Raw genomic sequence first — 22562 nt, 5'->3', positions numbered from 1 at the left:
TGCCCGTGATAAGTTTTGTGAAAGTTTCCTTCAACCTTTTTTTCACATTAAAGATTAATGCTACTGTTCTTCATAAGTAATTTTACAACAGATTTGTACACGAGTCCTGAATAGCATTAATACTTTCATTAAAACCTGCAGAGGTAAAACATGATGTAAAATGAACAATGTACAACAAACTGCAATTAACTTATATTATCAATTTAGGGTATAACAATGACTACTCATAATAGTATTTACTTTAGTAATGTGAAAGTCCTGAAAGCACAAAAGAATGAGCAACACCCAGCTTTGGTCAGTTAGTTTAATCCACAATTGTAGGCTGTGTATTTAGAGAAAAGGGAAAACAAGGACCAAACAGAAAACGTAGTGCCTGTGTGGCTCAGAAAAACTAAAAAAGAAAAAAATACAATAAAAAGAAGAAAAAGATACTTACAAATAACAGACTAAAACATCTATGTAAAAAAAAAAAGGAAAAAAACATGACTCCACGCAATTATAAGGAGAAAAAAAACGTGCTTGGGTCTATACAGGGTGAAGATAAAATCTATAAAACAAGTATTTGGTCGAAAAGAAATGTCCCCTCAGTATTTGTAAACCCTCAATGACAAAGTATTTCCTGGAAATATTCAACAGGCTTGCACTGTAGCGGCTATTTTGGTCCGTTCTTCCTTACAGATCTTCTCAAGAGCTGTGATGTTTTGGGGCTGTTGCTGTTTAAATTCCCTCCACAGATTCTCTATTTTGGATTGAGATCCAGAGGCTGGATAGACTACTCCAGAACCTTGATATGCTTTTTTTTTGTTGCCACTCCTTCATTGCTTGGACGATGTGTTCGGGATCACTGTCATACTGGAAGATCCAGACATGCTTCATGCGAAATCCTCTCACAGAGGGCCTCAAAGGAGGCTTTTGCCCAAAATCTCACCATACATTGCCCCATTTATCACTTCCTTAATACGGATCAGTCGTCCTGCTTTGAAGAAAAGCAGCTGCAAATCATGATGTTTACACCCCCATGCTTCAGAATAAAAAGTTAGATTAAAAATGATTAATATTATATAAATAACCTTTTATCATTTAATTTATTTATTAATTATGTGATGTCATCCCGACATAGTCTTCCTGATAACAAAAATACATTGTAATATCATGCGAACTAATGAGAATTGTATGATTCAAGAAAAAAAAATTAACAGAACAAGGAGCACAAAACTCTGTAGGAACCTGAACTGAACGTTGGTGTTGTTGTTTTTTTAACTTGCAGGGAACCAGAGGGATGTCTTTGGCACTGAAACTGCAGCTGTGGTTACACTCACACCACTTGATGGCAGCAAGCATGAAGAAACAGATCTCTCTCAGGGCTAGAGTCACTTTCACAAGTTGGGACTGTAGCAACCAGGTTTGCACCTCACTTTATCGAGCTGTTTGTGTTTATCTGATGGAAAACTAAAATTAAATCCAAGTATAAAAATGAGTATTTAAAAGTGCCTAACTTTGATGTGAAGCTGCAGTAACAACTTAGTTTTTCAAAATTTTTAAGAAAAACAACATTTTGTTGATTAAATCTTTACACGAAAAATATGTTTTAACAAAAGATTGATAAAATAAGTTGTCTGCTGACTGTAAATTCTGATGTGAACATTGATAAAAAAAAACCAACAGTTTCACTTCTGTCTTTCCTTTGAATTGATGCACATTTTACAAGAAAACTGAAAACTTCAGTAAGGTTTTTCTTTTCTTTCCTGAAAACATGTTTTGAGTATTACACACCATACTAATTAATGCATATTTACATGTTTATGAACTATAAATGGATCATTTTTAATCTCATCTTAAGTCTTGTCTGCAACTTTATGCTAAATATCCCCTCCAAAAAATTGAGGGATTTTGAAGCCTCTTAATCAATCTATTGTCAGAGTTATTGTTAATTTACTCGATTAGTAGTTACAATTTAAAACGCTTAACATAAAAGTCTTAGTAAAGCCAATATAATATGCCCTTAAGGTCTATTTTATCTAAAGACCATCTGGAGGTGTATTGAGTCTGAAGTTGACCTGGTTTATTTCCTCAGTGAACTGAAGGTTTCAAGTTGCAAATTGTGGCCTCGTTTAGCAAGAACAATACAGCAGAGAGTAAAAAAAAAACAACTTGAGACCTCAAGAGAATGGTCAACTAAACAAGATGTTTTGTCCAAAGCAATGTACGATCCGTGTGAAATACTTGAAGAAACCAGACATAAAGGTGCCTGCTCTTCTTTTAAAAAGTTACTGTGGTTCAGATTTGGTTCAAACATGTGAAGAAATCACACATTTTGTTTTGGGAGGTTAAAAAAAAGGGTGCATGTCTTCATTTAGATGACTCCAAGGACCATTTCCAGATAAAGAATGTAGGGCAATTAACATCAGCAGCCTGGAGGATGTAAGATTGACAAAAAAAGAGCCATGACTAAATGAGGTAAGTAGTGATGTCTGATTTTTGACTTTTTTTGCTTTAAAATAAAATCTGATTTTACCACCATTATCAAATGATAATGTTGCTTTGACTTCATGGTGATCTCAAATCATGGTGGATAAGATAGAATCTTATGGAAGTTCAAGAAAGGAGAAGTCTGGGGTTCATTTTTTCAATATAAGGTTATTAAAGACTCACTCAGATGAAAATCGTGTTATTTGTGTTGTTAATAAGCTATTGGGACATTTTTCTGACAATTGATGATATATATTAGGAAAGTTGAACACAAAATTCAGTATTTTTTTTATATGAACCATTTTGAATCAGGAACAGACAGAAAAAAAGCAATTTGAAAAAGCTTGTAAGTGTGACGCAGAAGCTACAACCAGCAGGCCACAAGCTCTCCGCTCTGCTCCATTCTGATGCATCAGCTTGTAGACATATGCAGATGCATGTCTTTGTTTTCCTCGTCCGGCTGGCATCTGGCTCAAAACTGTACGGCTGGATAGCTCCAATATTGCTTGCTATTATTGTTGAACTAGTAATGTCAAGTTGGGGTTGTGAGGGGCTGTAAGCTAGCAGGAGATCGTGTAAACAAATTGATGATGGGGAGTGGGGGTGGGCTTGCTCTGCCCCAACAGTCCTGCCACAGAGGTGAATTTCTATTGAGGTACTGCCTCTCTGCAGAAATGATGTTCTAGAAAACGACACTGTTTGAAAAAATTATTTTAGCCAAAACAGCATACCGTAATAATAATTAAAAGACCACTGGGAAGGCTTTTAAAGTAGGTCAGAATATGATCGGCGTGGGACTTTACAAGCTTACAGCCCCTCACAATCCCAAGCTAACATTAGTGGTGCAACAAAAGTACGGAGCTATCCAGTTCTGACCCAGATGCTCAAGGAGAACGAAGACGTAAATGGATTTAATCGTCTACAAGTGGAGGCATCAGAATGGAGCGGAGCAGGGAGCTTGGAGCCGGCCAATTGTAGCTTCTACATCACGTCTACAAGCTTTTTCTAACTGCATTTTTTGTTTGCTCCGGATTCACAACAATTTGAATAAAAAAAATACTCAGAAATGCAGCTTTGATCCTAATTTTCTTTGTATAACATTTTCTAAAAAAAAGAAAGAAAAACGAAAATGTTACTTAAATTAAATTTTTTATATCATGAAAAATGTGTTAAAAGAACATGTTAAAAAAAAAGAATATACCTTGGAGTGGTTCTTTAAAGTGGGAAAACAATCAGGTTTCTCTCTCTATCATCCCTCCATCCCTTTTTCCATGCAATTTCCTTCAGCCAGAGGTGGGTCTACAGCTTCCAACAGAAACACCAACATGACCTTCCTGCCAGCATTCCAACACATAAAAAGGGCAACAATGGTCAAACGACAATGAATTACAACTCCCACGACAACACAAAATGTGAAAATTTCTGACATGTAACTGTATGTTTTTATTTATGAATAAAGTTTGCAACTTTGCATGGGAGGAGGTGTTGAAGAATCACTTTCATTTTTGCAACGAAGGCAGAATGACCAACGCCTGACAAGAAAGAGAGGAAGAAAGAGAGCCAAAGAGAGATAGAGCACGGGGAGGGGCATCAGAGGGTAGAGAGAAGGAGAGCGGGCGGCTGTGCGTTCCCACACACATCACTTGCTTCTCTCAGAAAGACAACAGAACAGATGAGGAAAGGAGGTCAAGAAAGAAGTCAAGACTGAAGGAATAAAGACAAACGACAAAAAGGTATCTCCCTGCCGGGATCCTCCAGGGCAGACTGCACACACATCAGTTTGTGAGTGGACAACCCAGCGTGACTGGGACTGTACTGGGGGAGACAGGCTGCCAAACACCATGGCTGACAGTGTGAACGAGGAGTCCGATTATGTCCCAGGGAAAGATGAGCTTGACTGGGGCTATGAGGAAGGTAAGCAGACAGTCCCCTCATGGAAGAAGGAAACATGTTAGTTTTAAACTTTTACCTGTCTGACGTGGCATCATGGGGTGTTCAGTACAAATGGGTGAAAAGAAGATGTGCATTCTAACAGAACCCCAGTTTTTCACATGTAACAGTGACTTTTAACCTTGAGTAGTTGAAAAATGTTGGACTTTCTGAGGAAAACTTCAAGCAGACATTTGGATGGTGCTTTTTTTGTGCATGCTCGACCGGAGGACTCAGAGAAATCCTCTGAGATTTTTTAGGTTTGGCTGTGCAAAAGTCTCCCTTTCAAGGCTGTTCAAGTTTCACTGTATTTTTGTGTCACAGAACCAACTCGGACTGTAATGACTCTGCTTCCCATTTTTTAAATTCCCACATCTGATCCAGTTGGACGCACGATAAGTTGTGTGAACTCACAAAAAGAGTGAAATATCTCATTCAAGTTTTTATCCAAATGTTTTTAGGGCTACACAGGAATCTGCTGAAACAATGACCTATTATTATCAAATGTAAGTCAATACCAATGGGTTTTGCAAAGGTGAAAAATATTAGGACACTGACCTATCATGTAAGTAGATCTTCATATATAAAACTGTTTCCTCAACTGGATGTACTATCTAACCAACAGAGAACAACCCTCAGATCAGCTAAAGTCATTCTGCTTTCTTGGGACTTTTGTTTCTTTTGGAAGGAACCTCAGACCTCTTCAGTTATTACGATATACTGTCAGCTTTATAATTTCAAAAAGTTTCACTTCAAGTCTAAACCTGCAATGCAGTTTTTTATTTATTGTGTTGTTTCACTTTGTCCTCCTTTTGTCGCTGTCGAGGATTGTTCTACCACACAATTCTGTGATTCCTCCTGTGAGTATACTGCATCAGATGAACAGTGTGCATCAAACTGATTTTATTTACATCATATTTTTTAAGTTAAATGAAGCCTGTTATTAAATATGGGAAATGTATTTTAATATTTTTTTATTTCTTTTGTGAGGGAAGATTATGCTGGAGAGTTTGCACATATTTGTTTTTAACAAAAACCTTTTGGAGTTGTGTTATTTTTTCAAAGATCTTAACTGTTTGAGAAATTCTTTAACAGTTAAGGGTTGTATGCATTCACATTATAGTATCATCTCTGTCTCTTTGCTCATTTGACAGAAAAAAAACTTCTTTCCTTCTTTCTGTCAGTCGTCTTTTTTGTCAACCCTCTCCATGCGACACAGTTTCTCAGTCAATTTGGGATTTTCCATCTTCCCTATAAATGTAGCAGGAATGTTCTTCATTGATAATCCACTTCACTTTATGGAGAACATCTACCATTTTGGGGGCATGCCCACTACCATGTCAGACAGATCAGACTTCACATTTTGGTTTACACAACCCAACTGGTTGCTCAGAGACTTGTCATCTCTTTGCTTGTTCACTGCTTTGGTCTCAGCCTGAAGATTTAAGCCTTTACAAAATGCCACTTCAGCTCCAATGTTTGATAATTAAAAAAAAGGGTTCAATGATGTTTTGATCTCTGTACAGATGACATCAGACTCAAATTTATTCTGGATACTTGCCTGTGGAGCGTCGATGCCGTATTCACATGCACCCATGCCTACCTGAACTCCTTATTCTGGTCTGAAACCTGCTCTCTGTGTTCTAAAATGAATTGGTGGGTCCTGCACCAGCAAAAGATCTCCAACTATGTAACTATAATGATAGAATATGCTATGGGTTAAATGATTACATTATTTGTATATTCTTCATTAATTTGTGAAACATGTTAACACCTCCATCCACTTCGAGGCGCATCTTGCAAGGGAAATATGGCGCCGATTTTTGGATTAAATTGCTTTTTGCGTTAAACCATCTGCTAAATGACCAACTGCTAAAGTAAACATAGCTGTTCACTTACTGCCACACCAGACATTTTTACATTTTTAAAACCTTTTAAACTTTAATCTTAAAAACAACCCAAAAAAAGCTTTGTAGATTTGCATGCACACATGGCTTTGTGCTGGTTTTTCACTGCTTTAGCCTCAGTGAAACCGGCTCTGCCTTTACAAAACTGTTGTCAAGGCATCAGTTGCTGAGTGGAGAGGGAATGTGATGACCCCCCCCCCCCCTCCCCATCCCATACTGCTATATAAAGAGTAGCCGTCTAGATAGAGCTCTCTTAGCTACAGTGCTAACTGCAAGTTATTGGTTTTGACATCTTGAAGAGATGTCTGGCATTGCCAGAGTCAAAAATTGTTTATTTCCTCTTCAGAACAACAGGCTGCATTAAAAGTGTATGTTTCCTGTCTCACTTTACAGTTGTGGCTGTCGAAAAACAGAAAAGGAAGCCTAATGTTTTTTATGTTGAGCCATTTCACTTTCTATGCCCAGTCTCAACTCTTCATGGTATTTTTATCTGCAAATTTCTTTGTTTCGTCACAGTTACTCTTCATCCCAGAAAAGAAACTGACCGACTTGAAAGCAAAATCCAGGTCTTGGGGCTGCTCTTTTTGTAATTGTCGTGAGAATCAATTCACCTTCACTTACTTGAACTCCGGATCCACTTTAAACCTCTTTTTAAAGACACAAACCCATTAAAATGCTACAGAAAGTCTCACATGGGTCATTCTGGACAAAGGAGACAACAAAAAGTTGAACTAAACGAAGTCAAAAAAGATGTTTGGTTTAGTAATATATACACAAACCATTAGAGTACAAAAACATCACACACATAAAAAACAATAGTGCTTTTGTGCTGTTTTAATTTAACCAAGGAATCCTATCAAACAAAATCCCTGACTCTTACTATTTCATGTCATCTGCATGCAGCACCAAATATTCCCTAAAATTAAAAATGTGAGACGATTTAAACCTGTGAGTCTTAGTGTTGGTTTGGAAATGTGCAGAAATCCGATAACAAGCTAATTCAATAATTTAAAGTAGGACATACTTGATCTCTCTTTGGATGTTTTTCCATGAGAAGCCAATCTGGAAGCGATTCTGTGGCATAATTAAAAATACAAGTCAAAAGCAGAAATGCTTGTTCATTTTCAAAATGAAGCTGCATTTTTATGGAAGTGATTGTGTGGCATAATAAAAATAAAAATGTCAAAACCAGAAATGCTTTTTCATTTGCAAAATGAAGCTGCATTTTTTGACTCAAAATTAAAATGAAAAAGCAATCCACCAAAATGCTTTTTCATTTTCTACTTCAACACTACTTATTCTCTCACTTAATTAAAATGATAAAGAAAATGGTTTTTGACATTTCATTTTCAAAAATTTCTCTGGTAAATGTGTAGCAAAATTCATTTAGAAATGTCTAATTTGACAATTAAAATGATTCACAGAAATGCTTTTTAATTTTCAAAATGTAACTGCATCAAAGGACTCAAAATTAGAATGAAATGTCAGTCCTTTATAATGCTTTTTCATTTTCTTCTTTAACATCGCTCATTCTGTGACATAATTAAAGTGAAAATGCAAAGAGGGAATTGCATTTTCGTTTTCAAATTCACCCGCAAAACTGTAGCAAAATTCAATACCAGTGAGCATTTCCAGGGGGGTCAGTCTGGATGGTGTCTTTTTTAAATAACTGAAGTGCCAACTGTTTGAAAATTGTTAATGTAGAAGAATTTTATCAATGTTGTTTGTGCCCGAGCGGAATTATATGACACCAAGTCTTTCATGTATTGTAATGAATGGAAAAGGGCTGGAGGAAGATTGACGAAATTTTACCCCTTCAACATTTTGCGCCAAGCCTCTTCCAACTGTACGTGGTGGAAAAACGCTAGTAAACAGTAGGTAAAAAAAGAAGTAGAAGGAGCCACTCCCTGCTTATTCAGTGTAAACACCATTGGCTAAGTGTGCGTTCAAGAACCCGCATTTAGTGCGGTCTTGAACGCGCGTCACACTTGTCCGTAGCTTGACACTCACTAACTTAGTTTTGCACTCTATAAGGAGCTCTAAGCTTCATAAAATCAACTCTAAAGCTGCTTTTTTCATGTGTCTGAGCTGCAGGATTCAGTAACATTTTTTTTTATTTTGATGTATTATAATCATTTAAATTTAACCATCCAAAAATATTTTGTAGTAATGTCATAAGGGCAAACAAAGTATGCAAAAATGTGGTGCGCTATTTACGAATGTGTGTGCGCTTTGTTTATTTTTTGTTCATGTGCAGGTGTAGAATGGGGACTCCATTTCCCAGCAGCCAATGGTGAATACCAGTCTCCTATAAATTTAAACTCCAGGGAGGCCCAATACGACCCCTCCCTGCTGGACGTGGGCTTATCTCCAAACTATGTGGTGTGTCGAGACTGCGAAGTCGTAAATGACGGACACACCGTCCGCATCCTCCTCAAGTCCAAGTCAGGTGACTCCTCTTAACCCCAATGCCACACAGTTTTTATTCTGCCATTGGTTTGTGTTGGCTGAAGTACCAACAAACATTCCCTTTCAAATGACCCCCTTTTTTCTCAAATTCCGTGTTGCTCAAACACTTTACTAACCTTACTGTGTGTGCTACCCACAATCCCCCTGAGTTTCCTTTTTCTTCCTCTAGTGGTTACAGGGGGCCCGCTACCCAGTGACCATGAGTATGAACTTCACGAGGTTCGGTTCCACTGGGGCAAGGAAAACCAGAGGGGGTCAGAGCACACAGTCAACTTTAAGGCTTTCCCCATGGAGGTAAACACACACACAAACACACACACACACACACACACACCAGCAAGGTTGTGCCTCCAAAGAAAACACAGCGTTCCCACGTTTGCCCTCCTGGCACTAGCACTGATCCTTCCTTTAGATAACACTGGGGCTTGTTGAGTTCTTGAACTCAATGTTTTTCTCTCTGACAAAATAACACTTTTGATAAAAACACTAAAGGTTTTTTTTAGTGTTCAGGTGTTAATGTTACAGGCTTCAACTAAAAGAAGCCTGTAAGTTCCATGCATCTATCCTCCTAAATAGGATTAAAAGACCTCTAACTCACCCAAAGATGAGTGTGGTTTGTAAATCTATACTATGAACAACTGAGCAAAAAGTAGTCTATTAAGTGTATAATAAGAATACTATACTAAAAGTAAGGCAGTATACTTGAAGTTTAACTTTTATATACTATACATATATTGTAAACTTCAAATGTTCCAATTTAGTCTGAAGAAGTATTCGGTTAGTATTCTTCCTATACTACAAGTACGTGGCATACAGTACACTTGCATTCTTATGCTCAAAGTATACTTTATAACATAAACTATTTTTTTGCTAAGGGTAATCCAGAACAGTAAAAACTCTTAAGTTTTTAACGATTTCATTTGAATTATTAGGTTTAAACTAAGAAGTATGTTTCATGAACAAAAAAGTCATTATTTTTCAATTTAATTTGAATTTAAAAAAAGGTTCTCCTAAACCAGGTTCTCATTCTAAACAAACACAATGAAAAGCCAAAATTAAAAACCTCTGAACACACTAGATGGAAAATGTATGAGAACGTAAGAAGAGAAGTTCGTTAGAGTTGCTTGGTGCATTGTGGGAAATCCCCCAGAGGAATTTACGGGACTGGGGGGGGGGGTTTGGTGACTAAAGTCTGCTTATCATTAACAGAATTTTAAGAATTTTAAGGTACCATGTCTTAAATCAGGTTATACTTATTGAAGCACAACTTACAAAAAGGGAAATAAGGTCAGAGAAAAAGAAATAATGTGAAAAAGAAAGTTATACATCAACAAAAGGGTTTTACTGTGGTGTCTCATTTAATCCTCATGTTTGCAAAAGGGCTGTATTAGATGTCTTAGAGACCCACTCCAATCATCTTTTGATTCATTGTAAAAGCGTTCCCAATGAGGATGCTGCTTTTAGCCAAAATGTTAAAAAAAAAAACTGTGTTGTTTGGGAGTTTATTATAAATTCACCTCTAAGTTGTGTGTAGGACTGTTGGTGCAGAGCACGCTCTGCCCACCCATAACTGAGAGCTCTCTGTTTACATTCTCCCATTGGGTTAGGTTAGAGCCCCTCACACTACCGGTGCAACACTAATATTTGAGCTCTCCAGCTGTGCAGTTTTGAGCCAGATGTCAGCTCAAACGAGGAAAGCGAAGACATGCATGGATCTATAAGTCATCAGAATGGAGTGGAGCAAAGAGCTTGTGGTGTATTTTCTACATCACAAATAAAATCTTTTTTAAACAGCATTTTTTTTTTGTCATCTCCTGATTTACAGTGATTTGAACTAAAAAAATTACTCATAAATGTAAATCTTGGCTTAATTTTCTTCATATGTCCTGTGATTGTGGCCCTGTGTCAGACTGGCGACCCGTACAGGATGTCCCCTGCCTTTGCCAACGAGTGGCAGGGATAGGCTCCGGCAGCATCCTGACCCCGAAAGGAAAAAAAACGGGTTTAGAAGATGATTGAATGAATGAATGTCCTTCATCATCAGAAAAATGCCACAAGAGCATGTTAAAAACACAAAAACACGATGTTCATCAGAGTGAGTCCTAAAACAGTCTGACAGAGTCTGGAAAGGGTCTCTATGTCTTCAAGTGATTCAAGAAGACAAAGAGGAACTCTGGTATTAGGTTATCTTTGAGGAAGTAATGTTTAAAAATGACTTTTAAATAAATAATTTTTTACATGATACAACTTGGTTCTGTTGAGTCCCATTCTTATCTAATGGCACATTTTTTTACACAATGTTTTTATACTTTTGTAGGTGAACTGGGACAGGCTCAGGAACAGAACAAAAAAAAACTATAAAGATTTTTTCAAACAAAACAATGAACTTTAAAAAGTAATATTTGAATGCAATGTGTCCACTTTAGGAACACAACATCTGGCATTTACTTTGACCTAAAGGTCAATGCCTAAATGCCACATCTGCTCCAACAGAAGGACACTCCTCCCCTCCTCTTTTGATGCAGGGGTTAAAGGGGCTGAGGTTGTGTTCACTGTTCTTAATAATCCTGAAGCATTTGGTCAAACGTTTAAAAACTTTTCAGAAAACTGATGATGACAGAAAAATAATTTACAGACAAATGCCCTGTTCGTCTCCAGGTGCTCAAACAGTCCAGAAAACACTGCAAGCAGTAATTGTAGATGGAAAGATGTTGACATTAGATGTTCTTTTGTCATTATTGACACTCCTGCTCTGTAATGAAGCTATAGTTAATAGTTAACCAAATAAAAATGAATGGGAATAAAACCCAAATCAAGATAAAGTAAATGTGTATCACGAGGAAATGCCTGTTAGGGAAAGTGTTAAACCGGATGGTCTGGTCTGAGTGTCAGACAGTTCACATCCACCTACCTCCCATACGTCAGCATATTTCCATCATCAGGCCATTATCTTGTATTTGTGTTCAGAGGAGGTCTGCTTCGTTGAGAGCTTCAGTCTGACCAGTTTTAGCTGTTTAAAGAGTTTGATCTCATCAGAAAAACATATTTCATTCATTTTTAGGTTGAGGTTTTTACAACAGAAAAGAAAAATCCATTTGGAGTGTCTCTTTAGGATACCCATTTGTCCATTTTCCAGTTTTTTTGTTTGAATCCTTAAGAATTCCAAAACACATATTTACTGAAAATGAAAGCCTCTCCTTTCAGCTTTCTCTTTGTATCTCCTAAATAAAAAACAAAAGGGATTAAAATGCACAAATAAGTAGATAAAAGTCTCCAACTAAGTTTATTTTAAATAATTCTATTAAAGTAGGATGCTTCAGCAAACACATGGCAAACCTCTGCAAGGCTTTCTTGTGAGGCTTTCATCAGCAAACCACCAGGAAATCAAGATTGATCACTGAAAAAAGATGTACATTGTTGAATTTTTATTAAATTCTGAAATAAATTTCAATTTTGTGTAATTCATTTTGGTTTGATACTTGGTAAAGGTGCTCATCCTAACAAGTAACATTAATTGAAACCAGTGAATGTAAAAATATTACATTGTAATATGTCACCTTAAAAAGAGGCTTTTTTATTTTGTCGTTTGATAGTGGACTTCACTTTTCTTTATAACACTTGTTTGTCCACCACAAAAGACAGTAGATCGTAGAGTAGATGGACAGATTTCTACCTGTAAAGCCCACCACATCGCAAAATTGACAGAAGATGAATTACTATGTTTAATTTAATATTTTTTCAAACCCTTTGATGAAATACAAATAGAATTTTGCTGAAGCCCATTATTTTTGATAAGGGTTGAGATAGTAGCAAGTATGACACGTTGAGTAATTTAGTAAGTATTTGTTAAAGATGTAAAAATATTGACATGACTGTTCAGGTATAAAACTATTATTTACCGACTGTCTCAAATTAGATCAGATCAATTAGATCAGAAAGAATAAATTTTGAATAAATTTTGCATTTTTAATACAGCATGTAGTCATTTAAAAAAATTACCAACAATAGATGACTTATTTAAGTCATAAATTTTTAAAATGAGCAGAAGTTTTCCTGCCAAAAGTGAGATTTCCTTTTGAAAAACCGTTTTGAAATGAGCTAGAAAAAGCCCTTCTAGAGCCCCTAGTGGAAATATGATGAACTACAGGACAGAAAACCTGGACCAAGTTATATCCAATGGGTTTTTAATAAAGGTTTGGATCATGGTCATAAGAGAGGGTTCTGAAAAATGTATGTTCTAAATATGAAACAAATGGTTACTTTGTATTTTCATTTATTTTTGTTTTAGTGACATTGCTGCATTAGTCTGCCCCCAGCTCAGGTTGTCTTCTGCGTTCTTGTTGTGTCCAGCTCCACCTGATTCACTGGAACAGCACCCTGTTTAACTCATTAGAAGATGCACTGGGGAGGAAGAACGGGGTCCTCATCATCGCTCTGTTCGTCCAGGTAAACAACCAGTGAGAGTCAACACACAGACTGTGTTCAGGGCAACAGAAGAAAATGTTCCTGATTTTATACCAATTTTATTCCATTTTTCACAACACAGCATCAGCTAGTTAGGTAAAAACCAAGTTTGTGTATAAGATTTAAGATTAATATTAAACAAAACAAAAACAATAAATACAAAAAATGTTGTTTGTTTTTTTTACTTGATAGCTTCCAATGGTATCACTTTGATATCATATGTATCAGAGGTAAATAATTCTATATTTTATTAGTTTGTGTTAACACTTCAGCATTTATGTTTTCATAAACGTGTCCATCAGATCGACCTCAGTTTTCTCTGTTTTGTCTATTCTGTGTATTTGATTTTCTTTTTGGGGAAATCCACCTTTTCTTCTTCTTAAAGCTATCAGTATTGCACTGTTTTCAGTTCTCTGTTGAAAACCCTCAAAAAAGCCATTACGCAGTTACAATAAAGCCTCAACTCTTTGACTCTAGACATTTCTGACATTCAGAAACCTCAGTCTACAGTTCAGACATTTCTGACCTTCAGAAACCTCAGTCTACAGTTCAGACGTTCTGTTTTTTAATGACTTCTCCTGTTTCTACTTCCTGTTTTTCCCCCCACCACCGATATAAATGACGGTGTGCTGAAACAACAGCTAATACTGTGTAGAGGATTGACACTCGAACCTAAAAGTCTTGTTTTTTTTTACAGGTTGGTAAAGAACACCTGGGTCTGAAGGCCATCACTGAAGTTCTACAGGACCTACAGTACAAGGTGAGAAAAAGTCAACTATATTTGTAACACATGATTACTCAATCACAGTTTGTTTTTTCTCAACACTTTTTTGTTTTTACCAGGGAAAAAGCAAGATCATTCCATGCTTCAATCCCAACACCCTTCTACCTGGTGAGTCAATGGATGAAAAAGGGAAAAAGGGGAATGTGGAACAAAACAGGAGCTCAGCAATAAAGAACCAAAATTGAAAGATCATGCCATCCTGATCACCTGTTTTCCGTTTTTATTTTTGGTAAATCTGCTTTCAGATCCTCTGCTGAGGGACTACTGGGTCTACGACGGGTCTTTGACCACGCCCCCTTGCAGTGAAAACGTCACCTGGATCCTCTACCGTTACCCACTCACCATCTCACAGATGCAGGTAAAACAAAAAGCATAATCTGACGGCGTAAAGCCACCTTCGTATCAGTTCAAACCGTTCACTTGATGTTAAATATAGACAGATACATTCTGAAATTCTGTAGTGGAGCAACTGAGGTGCATGTTGTCGTAAGACGTAAGATCAAAATGTCCTCCTTTAGTGAGCTTACCTCCGGGTCCACCAAATTCAGTCTGACATGTTTCCTTAGATTTGAACTCTGATTCAGCCCTTGCCTGACTTCCTGCTGTCCTGCAGGAGGTCGCGGTCAGGAAGGACGGTGGCGGCCCTCTGATATTTATTACTGACTTTCATCTTTTCTGCCCTGTCACCTGCTGACCCTCTGAAATGTTAGTACAAAGACTTACTCCTAGCTGGACCACCTCAGGCTACAGTATGGCCGAATGGCAGGAGAAGAAGTTCAGATGTTTCAGTGATCATGTAGATCATACAGAAGCTGTCAGACACCTGCCCTTGGGTCTAAATATGACCGCTGGACTGCTGTCGAACTGACTTTGTGAGAGGTTTTAAAATGATGCGAAATATGCTAATTCTGACTGAAATCAGGATTGTAGTCATCCTTTGTTGCTTTTCTGTCTGTCTTGTTCCTCTGTGAAATACCACAACACAAGTGTTTCCATCTTGATGGTAAGAAATCAATACTAACACTTCAAAAAGGATGCAGCCTAAAAATAAGAAAAGAGACTTAAGAAGAAAATCACTAAAGTACTAAATGAATCTGTCATTTTTACTTAACAAAAAACTGTATGATAAGATTTTAAAATTTAGAAACAAGGAGTTCCACAAAAGCATTCAAAAAGGAAACTGTTAAATAAAATGACTTCAAACTGAATGTTCTACAGCCCATAAATAAATATATTCAGCTAGTTATAAGCACACGGTTTGTAATTTTGGAGTTTTTATAAACCTAATTGTAGTCCATATTTCTTGCAGTGTCAAAAAACTATTGTTGTAAGTGGAAATGATTTATTTTAGAACAAAATGAGAACAAAAAGAGAATAAATTCTTAGTACAAGTTGACCCATTTTAAAACCCATTTTAATAGATCCTTATAATATCTAAATCTAGCACTTATTCTCAGAACATAAATCTAATTTTTAGTCTCCAAAACAATGACAATGAAAGCCAATCTAACTAATTTATAGAATGTTAAAATAACATCCTTAAAACTGAACAAAAATTATTCTTATTACCTTCAGCAATTTGAGTTTTATTTTTAGTCTTAAGTAAATTTTTCTATGTCAAGAGTATGAAGCAAAAGGATTTTAACTTATTTTAATCCCAATTTTTTTTATTTCTACATCTTAACTTCAATGAAACAAAAGTCATTCACTGTGCTGATTTTGCTGGAGCCCAGTTCCCTCTGAAACAGCACATGGACAGCGTTTCAGTGCTTGAGTATTGCATTACACATGCCGGGACAGTTCCCCCCCAAATGCATAACACAAAAATCCCCATGCTGTGTACAAATCTGCAGTTCATCTGCTCAGGTTGTTCTCTGAAGGAGATTTTGTCTCCTCTTTGCAGCCTTAGATAAATGGGCCAAATCAGCAGGTCATACCACAAAAACAGACTTCCTGCTGTGTGCTGAGCTCTGAAACATTATATCTCTTGAACCTAACACAGACCTTCACAAGAAAAGAAGTTCCCATGGCTGACTGCACCTTCTTGTTTTTTTTCTTTCTTATTCACACTATTTTGTCTTTTTTAGGTTTTGCGCTCACTTATTCTTTTATTCTTGCTTTTATTTGTTCTTGCTAAAGATCTTGAGATGCAACATTGAATAACAGGTGGTATAAAAAAATATATTGATTATAGATATTAGCATGCCACCTGTTGGTTTGCCTGCACGTTTCTAGCTAAGTCACAGTTTCAAATTTGAATGACCTCAGAAATATTGAAAAAGAAAGATGTTTTCAAACTTCTTGCTGTTGTCGACTGCTGCAGGGCCAAGTGTGCACAGACCATACGTGCAGGGAAATGTCCCTCAACAGCTGCCATGGTATAAAAGCTTCAGCTGCTTTTTGGTAGCAGGAGAGTAAAAAAAAATAAAAGGTTCTTGCTGCATGGATGAAGACAACTACTCTACTGTACGAGTGTGTGTGGGTGTGTGATTTCATCTGCAGAGGCAGCAGGTTTGCGTGATGAGGAAGTCCGGTTTTGAATTGTTTTCTGTCTCTTGTTCTGATGTTTCATAATATATAAACATATTTAATCAGAAATGACTCTACCTTCAGATGACTAAAAGTTTGCTTCCAAATTCTGCTTGATGCAGAGACTAAACTTGTTTGCTAATTTTTTTTTAACAAATCATAGGAGTTTTTGATTAACATGTATGTTCAACTTGTCTTTTGTGGAAGCTTACGGTAATTTCAAGTAAAAATCCCCCATCTCCTTACGCATAGAAGCAGGCTTAATGGTTCCATCCACTCTTTTCCTGCGCTTGATCCATCTGCACATTGGGACTGTTTCCACTCAGGCTGCTCCTCCTACAGCTATCAGGCTCTTCATTCAATTCAAACTGAGTTAAGGGGGAGTTTAATACTAATGAGTAGGGGTGTAATGACCAATGGTCTTAATTGATCGATTGATTTATATTCCTACAATCCAACCATATTGATCTGTTTAAAGCAAGTTTTTATGTGAATCGACTTATACCCATCATAAAATCAATTCAAAATGAAATAAATTGATCATATTGATATTAAAATTTATGAGTAACATAATCTGCATTTATTTAACTGATCTGCATTTGCCATGTTGACTTCTGAAAGTTATTTTCAGTTATTTTTTACATAATAATTTAAGTAATTCATCTTTGTCATGTGCTTTATTGATACTTTATGATTCTTAATTCTGTCTGATAAAAACTAGGAACCGGATAATGATAAATCATGTAATAAAATGGTTACGGTATAACGGGGTGGGATTATATAAGCAATATTTATTAATATGTCTAATTATCCTAAGTCTGATTCGTCATTGTATGAATGTATAACTGATGATTGTATTGCTTTTGCATATTCTAATTTGATTGCTTGAAATAAACCATTTCAAATCAAAAATAAAAAAAAAAACAACATTTGGATTGAGGAACGGTAGGTTTATTTGATTATAGGTAGGTACCATCACAGTGGACAACGCACATGTGATGATCAGTCCATCATTACAGTCATTTTAGATCTGTTTTGAGGGTAGCACTGTGGTGTAGGTTTTTTTCTTTTTGCACTGTGGTGTAGTTTTTTTTTCTTTCTTTTTGCACTGTGGTGTAGTCGATAGCACACTCACCTCTTTGAGGCCCTGGTTCAAATCCTAACTGGGAGCTTTCTGTGTGGAGTTTGCATGTTCTCCCTGTGCATGTGTGGGTTTTCTCCGGGCACTCTGGCTTCTTCCTACAGTCAAAAACATGCTTCATAGGTTAATTGAAGACTAATTTGTCCTTAGGTGTGAATGTGTGTGCTTGTGTGGCCCAGCAACAGACTGGCCACCCGTTCAGACTATACCCTGCCTTTACCAAACAGTAGCAAGGATAGATTCCTGCAACCCTGTGACCCCGAAAGGGATTCAGCGGGTTCTGAAGATGGATGGATGGATGGGTGGATGGATGGATGGATGGATGGATGGATGGATGGATGGATGGATGGGTGGATGGATGGATGGGTGGATGGATGGATTGCATACTTTACCCAAATCAAAACACAATAACACAAATAAACGTAGAAACAAAAAAGTGATTTAATTGAGTTCAAATGGATGGTTGTTATTGCGAGGTCCATTTTCAAAACCCTTTCCCGGGGGGGCCTAATTTCCAGTTGTATAGAAAATGTATTTCTTTTTTTCAGTCAAGGTGATACTAAATTACATTGAGTCCTGAATTTAATGGTAAGTTTGTTCCAAATTAGAGACATACAGCATAAAGGGGTTAAACTGGCATTTTGAAATATTGTTAATCTAATTTGCAGCTCATGAAAAGTACTTTCTTTACAGACTTTGACCACAACCTGGAACTGAAATCCAGTCAAACTTAACATAGCTTGTTCTGAAAGGTTTGTGTGCAAGAATGCAAGAGAACAGACATAATAGCTTAAATAAATCAAGACCTTTATTTTTAACAACTAAAAATTAAAACTTTAACATCAATGCAGAACTGTTGTCTTGACAAAACCTTTTCCTTAACGGTTTTAAGACACTTTATATGGATCAATATCTCTGAACTTCCTGTTTAGACTAAAAGCAGTTTTCATAATTGGTGGAAGGTTTTAGTGCTTTTGGTGCTCAATTAGCCAAGGGAGGTCCATCGGGAACAGATTCATTTTCAGCTTTCCAATCGATTTCATGTGTGTTGCCTTCTAAAGTGCCACGCTAACGTGGAGCGGTGAGAAGCCCTTTCAATTCTCTTTCCTTGCAGATCGAGGAGTTTCGGAGGTTGCGCTCTCATGTCAAGGGGGCAGAGCTTCTTGAAGGGAATGACGGGATGCTGGGAGACAACTTCCGTCCCACCCAACCCCTCAGTGACCGTACGGTTCGCGCTGCCTTCCAGTGACTCCTCTGCCCTCTTAAAAACAACTGTGACCCCACAGAGAAAAGAAGTCAAAGGTAGCACTGACAGCAGAATGGATGTCCAAGAAACAGTTTTTCGGTTTTTATAACATCTGATCACGACTCCTACATTGCTCTGTAATGCAGGCATGAATATTGATAGCAAGAATCTTCTCAATTTATCATATTTATTAAGTAATTCAGCACTTTTCTTCTAACTTTTAATAGAAGTAGGTGCACTGTCTCCAAGGCATTCTGTTCCTTTGAAACCATGGAATAATGGATGAAGCCCTGGAAGAACTAACCCAGTTCACGTACTAATCTGGGAACAGCCTATATACAGGACAGAAAAAAGGTTCAGAAGCAGAAAGATGCTCCAAACCGAGGTCATATTTTTTAAAGTTTTGAACAAAAATGTGTGTTGTGTTAAAAGTACCACTCCTATTATCTTTCGATGTTATTTATTATTGTGCTTTTTTTTAGCCAAAATCAAAACACATGTGTGTATATCTAGAACATAGTTTCTGCAGATCGACATTAGAAATTTGTCTCCGAGTTGTGCGCGGCACCCTTGGTGCAGAGCAAGCCCGCCCCCACCCCCATCATCTATCTGTTTACTCTCCCCTGCTAGCTTCCAGCCCCTCACAACCCCAACCTAACATTACCAGTGCAACAAAAATGGCGAGCAGTATTACAGCTATCCAGCATTAAAGTTTTGACGAAGAAAACAATGACGTGCTGTATATGGATCTGTTTGGCTGCAAGTGGATGCATCAGAATGGAGCGGAGCAGAAAGCTTGGCAGTTTGTTGTAGTAGCTTCTACGTCACAGATACAAGCTTTTGCAAATGACATTTTTTCATCTACTCTTGATTCACAACGATTTGAATTTAAAAATGCACAGAAATGCAATCTTAAAAACACCAAAAACAACATGATTTTATTTAAATCTTGAAAGGATGAATTTTAATTAAAAAAAAAAGAAGACATTTTTAAACAATCATAAATCAAGTGTTCTTAAAATAAGAAGTTTCAAATACATAATTTCCATTTATTACCTGAGAAAACCTGCTTCCATTAACATAAACAATCACTGTGTGAAGAAAAGGTTCCGAGTTTTTTGCCTTAATGTTTGACGATTTTTTGAAAGGAGCAAAAATAGCTGCACAATATCTTATTAATGCAGAAAAAGTTTTACGTGGGAAAAGAATGTGTAGATTTCTGCAGAGGGATATGGAAAGATGTGAGAAGAACTGAGGGACTGAAGAAAAATAGATGTGTTGAAAGGGGGGAGAGTGGAGGGGAATGCCACAGAGCAGGAAAAGGAGGAGGCATTGAGGGGCAACAAGGGGGGGACACAACAGAGGGCTATTGTTGGGTGAAAACAAACACGCAAACCCACCTGAGACAGAGCGTGCAAATGAGTTGGACAAAAACTGGAGTGGAGGAAACAGGAAATTAACATAACGTTTACATTTAAAGTTCAATTTAAATTGTCCTTTTTGTGGGTTTTGTTTCTTCTGCAACATACATCAGAGAGCAAAATGCACAAATGAAGCCTAATATGATGTATAAACACACTATAGCCAATAATAACTTGGAGTCAGATCCTGTAATTTGAGTCTGAATTCCTTCACTACTTAGTGCACTATATTTTGTAGTGTTGTCCAATCTATAATTCCAAAATCCAGCTACCTACAAATTTCCCAGAAGCCTCTGCAAAAAAAAACTAGCGTGCATTGATGCTCACTAGATTGCCATCTCAAAAAAAAAGGTTGTACTGTTTTAAACCTAAAGTTCCCCTCTGATCATCTTTTGATCTACTTTCAAAGTGCTCCCAGTGGTCTTTTAATTATGATGATTCTGCTTTTAGCCAAAGAAGAAAAAAAAACCTCAGGCATTGACAAAAAAGATGTATATGGATCAATTTGTCTGCAAGTGGATGCAACAGAATGGAGCGGAGCAGTAACTTGTATGTCACTGCTACATTTTTTCGTCAACTCGTGATTTACCAATAACTTAAATAAGAGACTCAGAAATGGAATTTAACTATAATTTTCTTAATATATGTCCTCCATCATAAGAAAAAGGCCACAAGTAAATAGGTTTGAAACATGATTTTCATCAGGGTGGCTTTACTTTACTATAATGTAAATTATTCCACGTGCTAGGTTATGCTAAACTGTTTATTTATGTTAAATAAATGCAAAAATATAAGTTAATTTTATAAAGTTAGGTCAGTGTTATATATTTTTTATCAGTGATCCTGCAGAAAAACAAAAGTTACTTTAAGGAAAAGAGTTAAAGGGGGGAAACCAAAAAGCAAAGCACCTCAAAATTCATCAAACCAGATGTGCATCTAGGTAATTGGAGCACTGAATGGCCCGTCAGGCTCCAGTTTTTCTTTTCCTTTAATCAAATCCATATTTTACTTTTTTTATAGGGGAGAGAGAAGCAGAGGTGTGAAGAAGAGAACAGAAAACCAAGGAAAGGCAAAGTTGATGGGATTGTATATCTGCTGCAGAATGAAGTGGACAAAGAAGCTTTTGAGCTCCAAACTTTGCTGCATGCTTTGTGTTGAGTGTGTGCTGGCAGAGGCACAGGGTTCCTGTTCTGTAGGTTTGTTTTTCTTTCTTTTATCACTTTCTTGCTTTGTTTCGTTGGATGTGCTGCCTGGGAGTAGATGTTCTGTAGTTTGAGTCACTTTATGTGTGTGGAGAATGATAAATATCTGACCCAGCCTAAAAAATGTCTTTGAATGAACTCACTTAAGTTTCTAGAGAAATATCTGTAATGTAATGATCTTACTCCTTTTTACAAGCTGCTTTGGCAACAAACTTATAATAAAAGTCTACAATAAGTCATTTTTAGGACTTAAAAATTGAGTTAAATGTTATAAAGTGCTCAAGGTGGGTCATTAAATTTGTTTTTCTCTGCTGAAAGTGTATGACTGTCTAGTTTTTTCAGAGAAAGCGATTCTAATCACTTAAATCCTAATCTATTACCTATGGTCATCAGGTACAAACGTCACTGTCATAATTCGTCAATTGAATCTTCAGTAATCTAGTATAAAATCCGACTTTTTGCTGTTTTGATTCAATGTAAGAGAGTTTAAAGTGATGCTCTTCACCAGTATGTCTGTTCATCGTCTTCAACGGGACCACGGGTGTCAAAATGAGCTGATACAAACTGTGAGAACTGATGACTGTTACTGTAAAGCTACAATAAACTACAGCAGTGACTTACTGAGACTGGTGTTTTTCTCTTTGTGTGGTGGGAGATGCCGAGAGGAGCACATGTAGGCTCAATAAAAGCAAACTAAAATGACTGGATCTCTTCATCAACATACATATTTATGTTTATGTAAAAAATTATGCAAGAATTACTTACTTTGTTGATCCTCTTATTTCTTCTAATTCAAGTCAAATTGTTCCAGAAGTATTCATTAGACGTCCAAAACATTATGCAGAACACCATATAACAGCAATGTTAAGCATGTTAAATAAAAAAAATGCATTATATATCTCTTAGCATTTTTTATACTTTGTAAAATAAAGTATAATAAGAACATTTGGCGGTAAATGACAGTAAGAATTAACGTTTCAGCAGTCGGGTGAACAGGCAAC

At 36.8% G+C, this 22562-nt stretch overlaps 1 protein-coding gene and 1 long non-coding RNA gene across 4 annotated transcripts; both read left to right on the top strand.

Moving 5' to 3' along the window:
• Positions 1–1265: 1265 nt before the first annotated feature.
• LOC144986711 (uncharacterized) lies at positions 1266–3892 on the top strand. The gene is made up of 3 exons (XR_013650563.1): positions 1266–1402; positions 2358–2457; positions 3757–3892. It is a non-coding gene; the product is annotated as an uncharacterized LOC144986711 (long non-coding RNA).
• A 156-nt stretch (positions 3893–4048) lies between these two features.
• Positions 4049–22187, top strand: ca8 (carbonic anhydrase 8 (inactive)). 3 transcript variants are annotated; one of them, XM_078934483.1, is made up of 10 exons: positions 4168–4383; positions 5225–5258; positions 8563–8754; positions 8944–9068; positions 13125–13220; positions 13936–13998; positions 14082–14130; positions 14268–14380; positions 18807–18994; positions 21380–22187. In XM_078934483.1, the coding sequence occupies exons 1-9, from the start codon at positions 4342–4344 to the stop codon at positions 18939–18941; spliced, it is 849 nt and encodes a 282-aa protein (XP_078790609.1). In that variant the 5' UTR covers positions 4168–4341; the 3' UTR covers positions 18942–18994; positions 21380–22187. The 3 variants fall into 3 exon arrangements, with proteins under 3 accessions (XP_004079195.1, XP_011484935.1, XP_078790609.1); XM_004079147.5 differs by lacking the exon at positions 5225–5258 and having other exon boundaries at positions 4049–4383; XM_011486633.4 differs by lacking the exon at positions 5225–5258 and having other exon boundaries at positions 4082–4383; positions 8569–8754.
• The last annotated feature ends 375 nt before the right edge of the window (positions 22188–22562 follow it).

The sequence above is a fragment of the Oryzias latipes genome, chromosome 17, assembly GCF_053564925.1.
Source record: "Oryzias latipes strain Hd-rR chromosome 17, Olatipes_Hd-rR_3.1".
Lineage (NCBI taxonomy): Eukaryota > Metazoa > Chordata > Actinopteri > Beloniformes > Adrianichthyidae > Oryzias > Oryzias latipes.
This window is presented reverse-complemented; position numbering and strand designations above follow the sequence as displayed.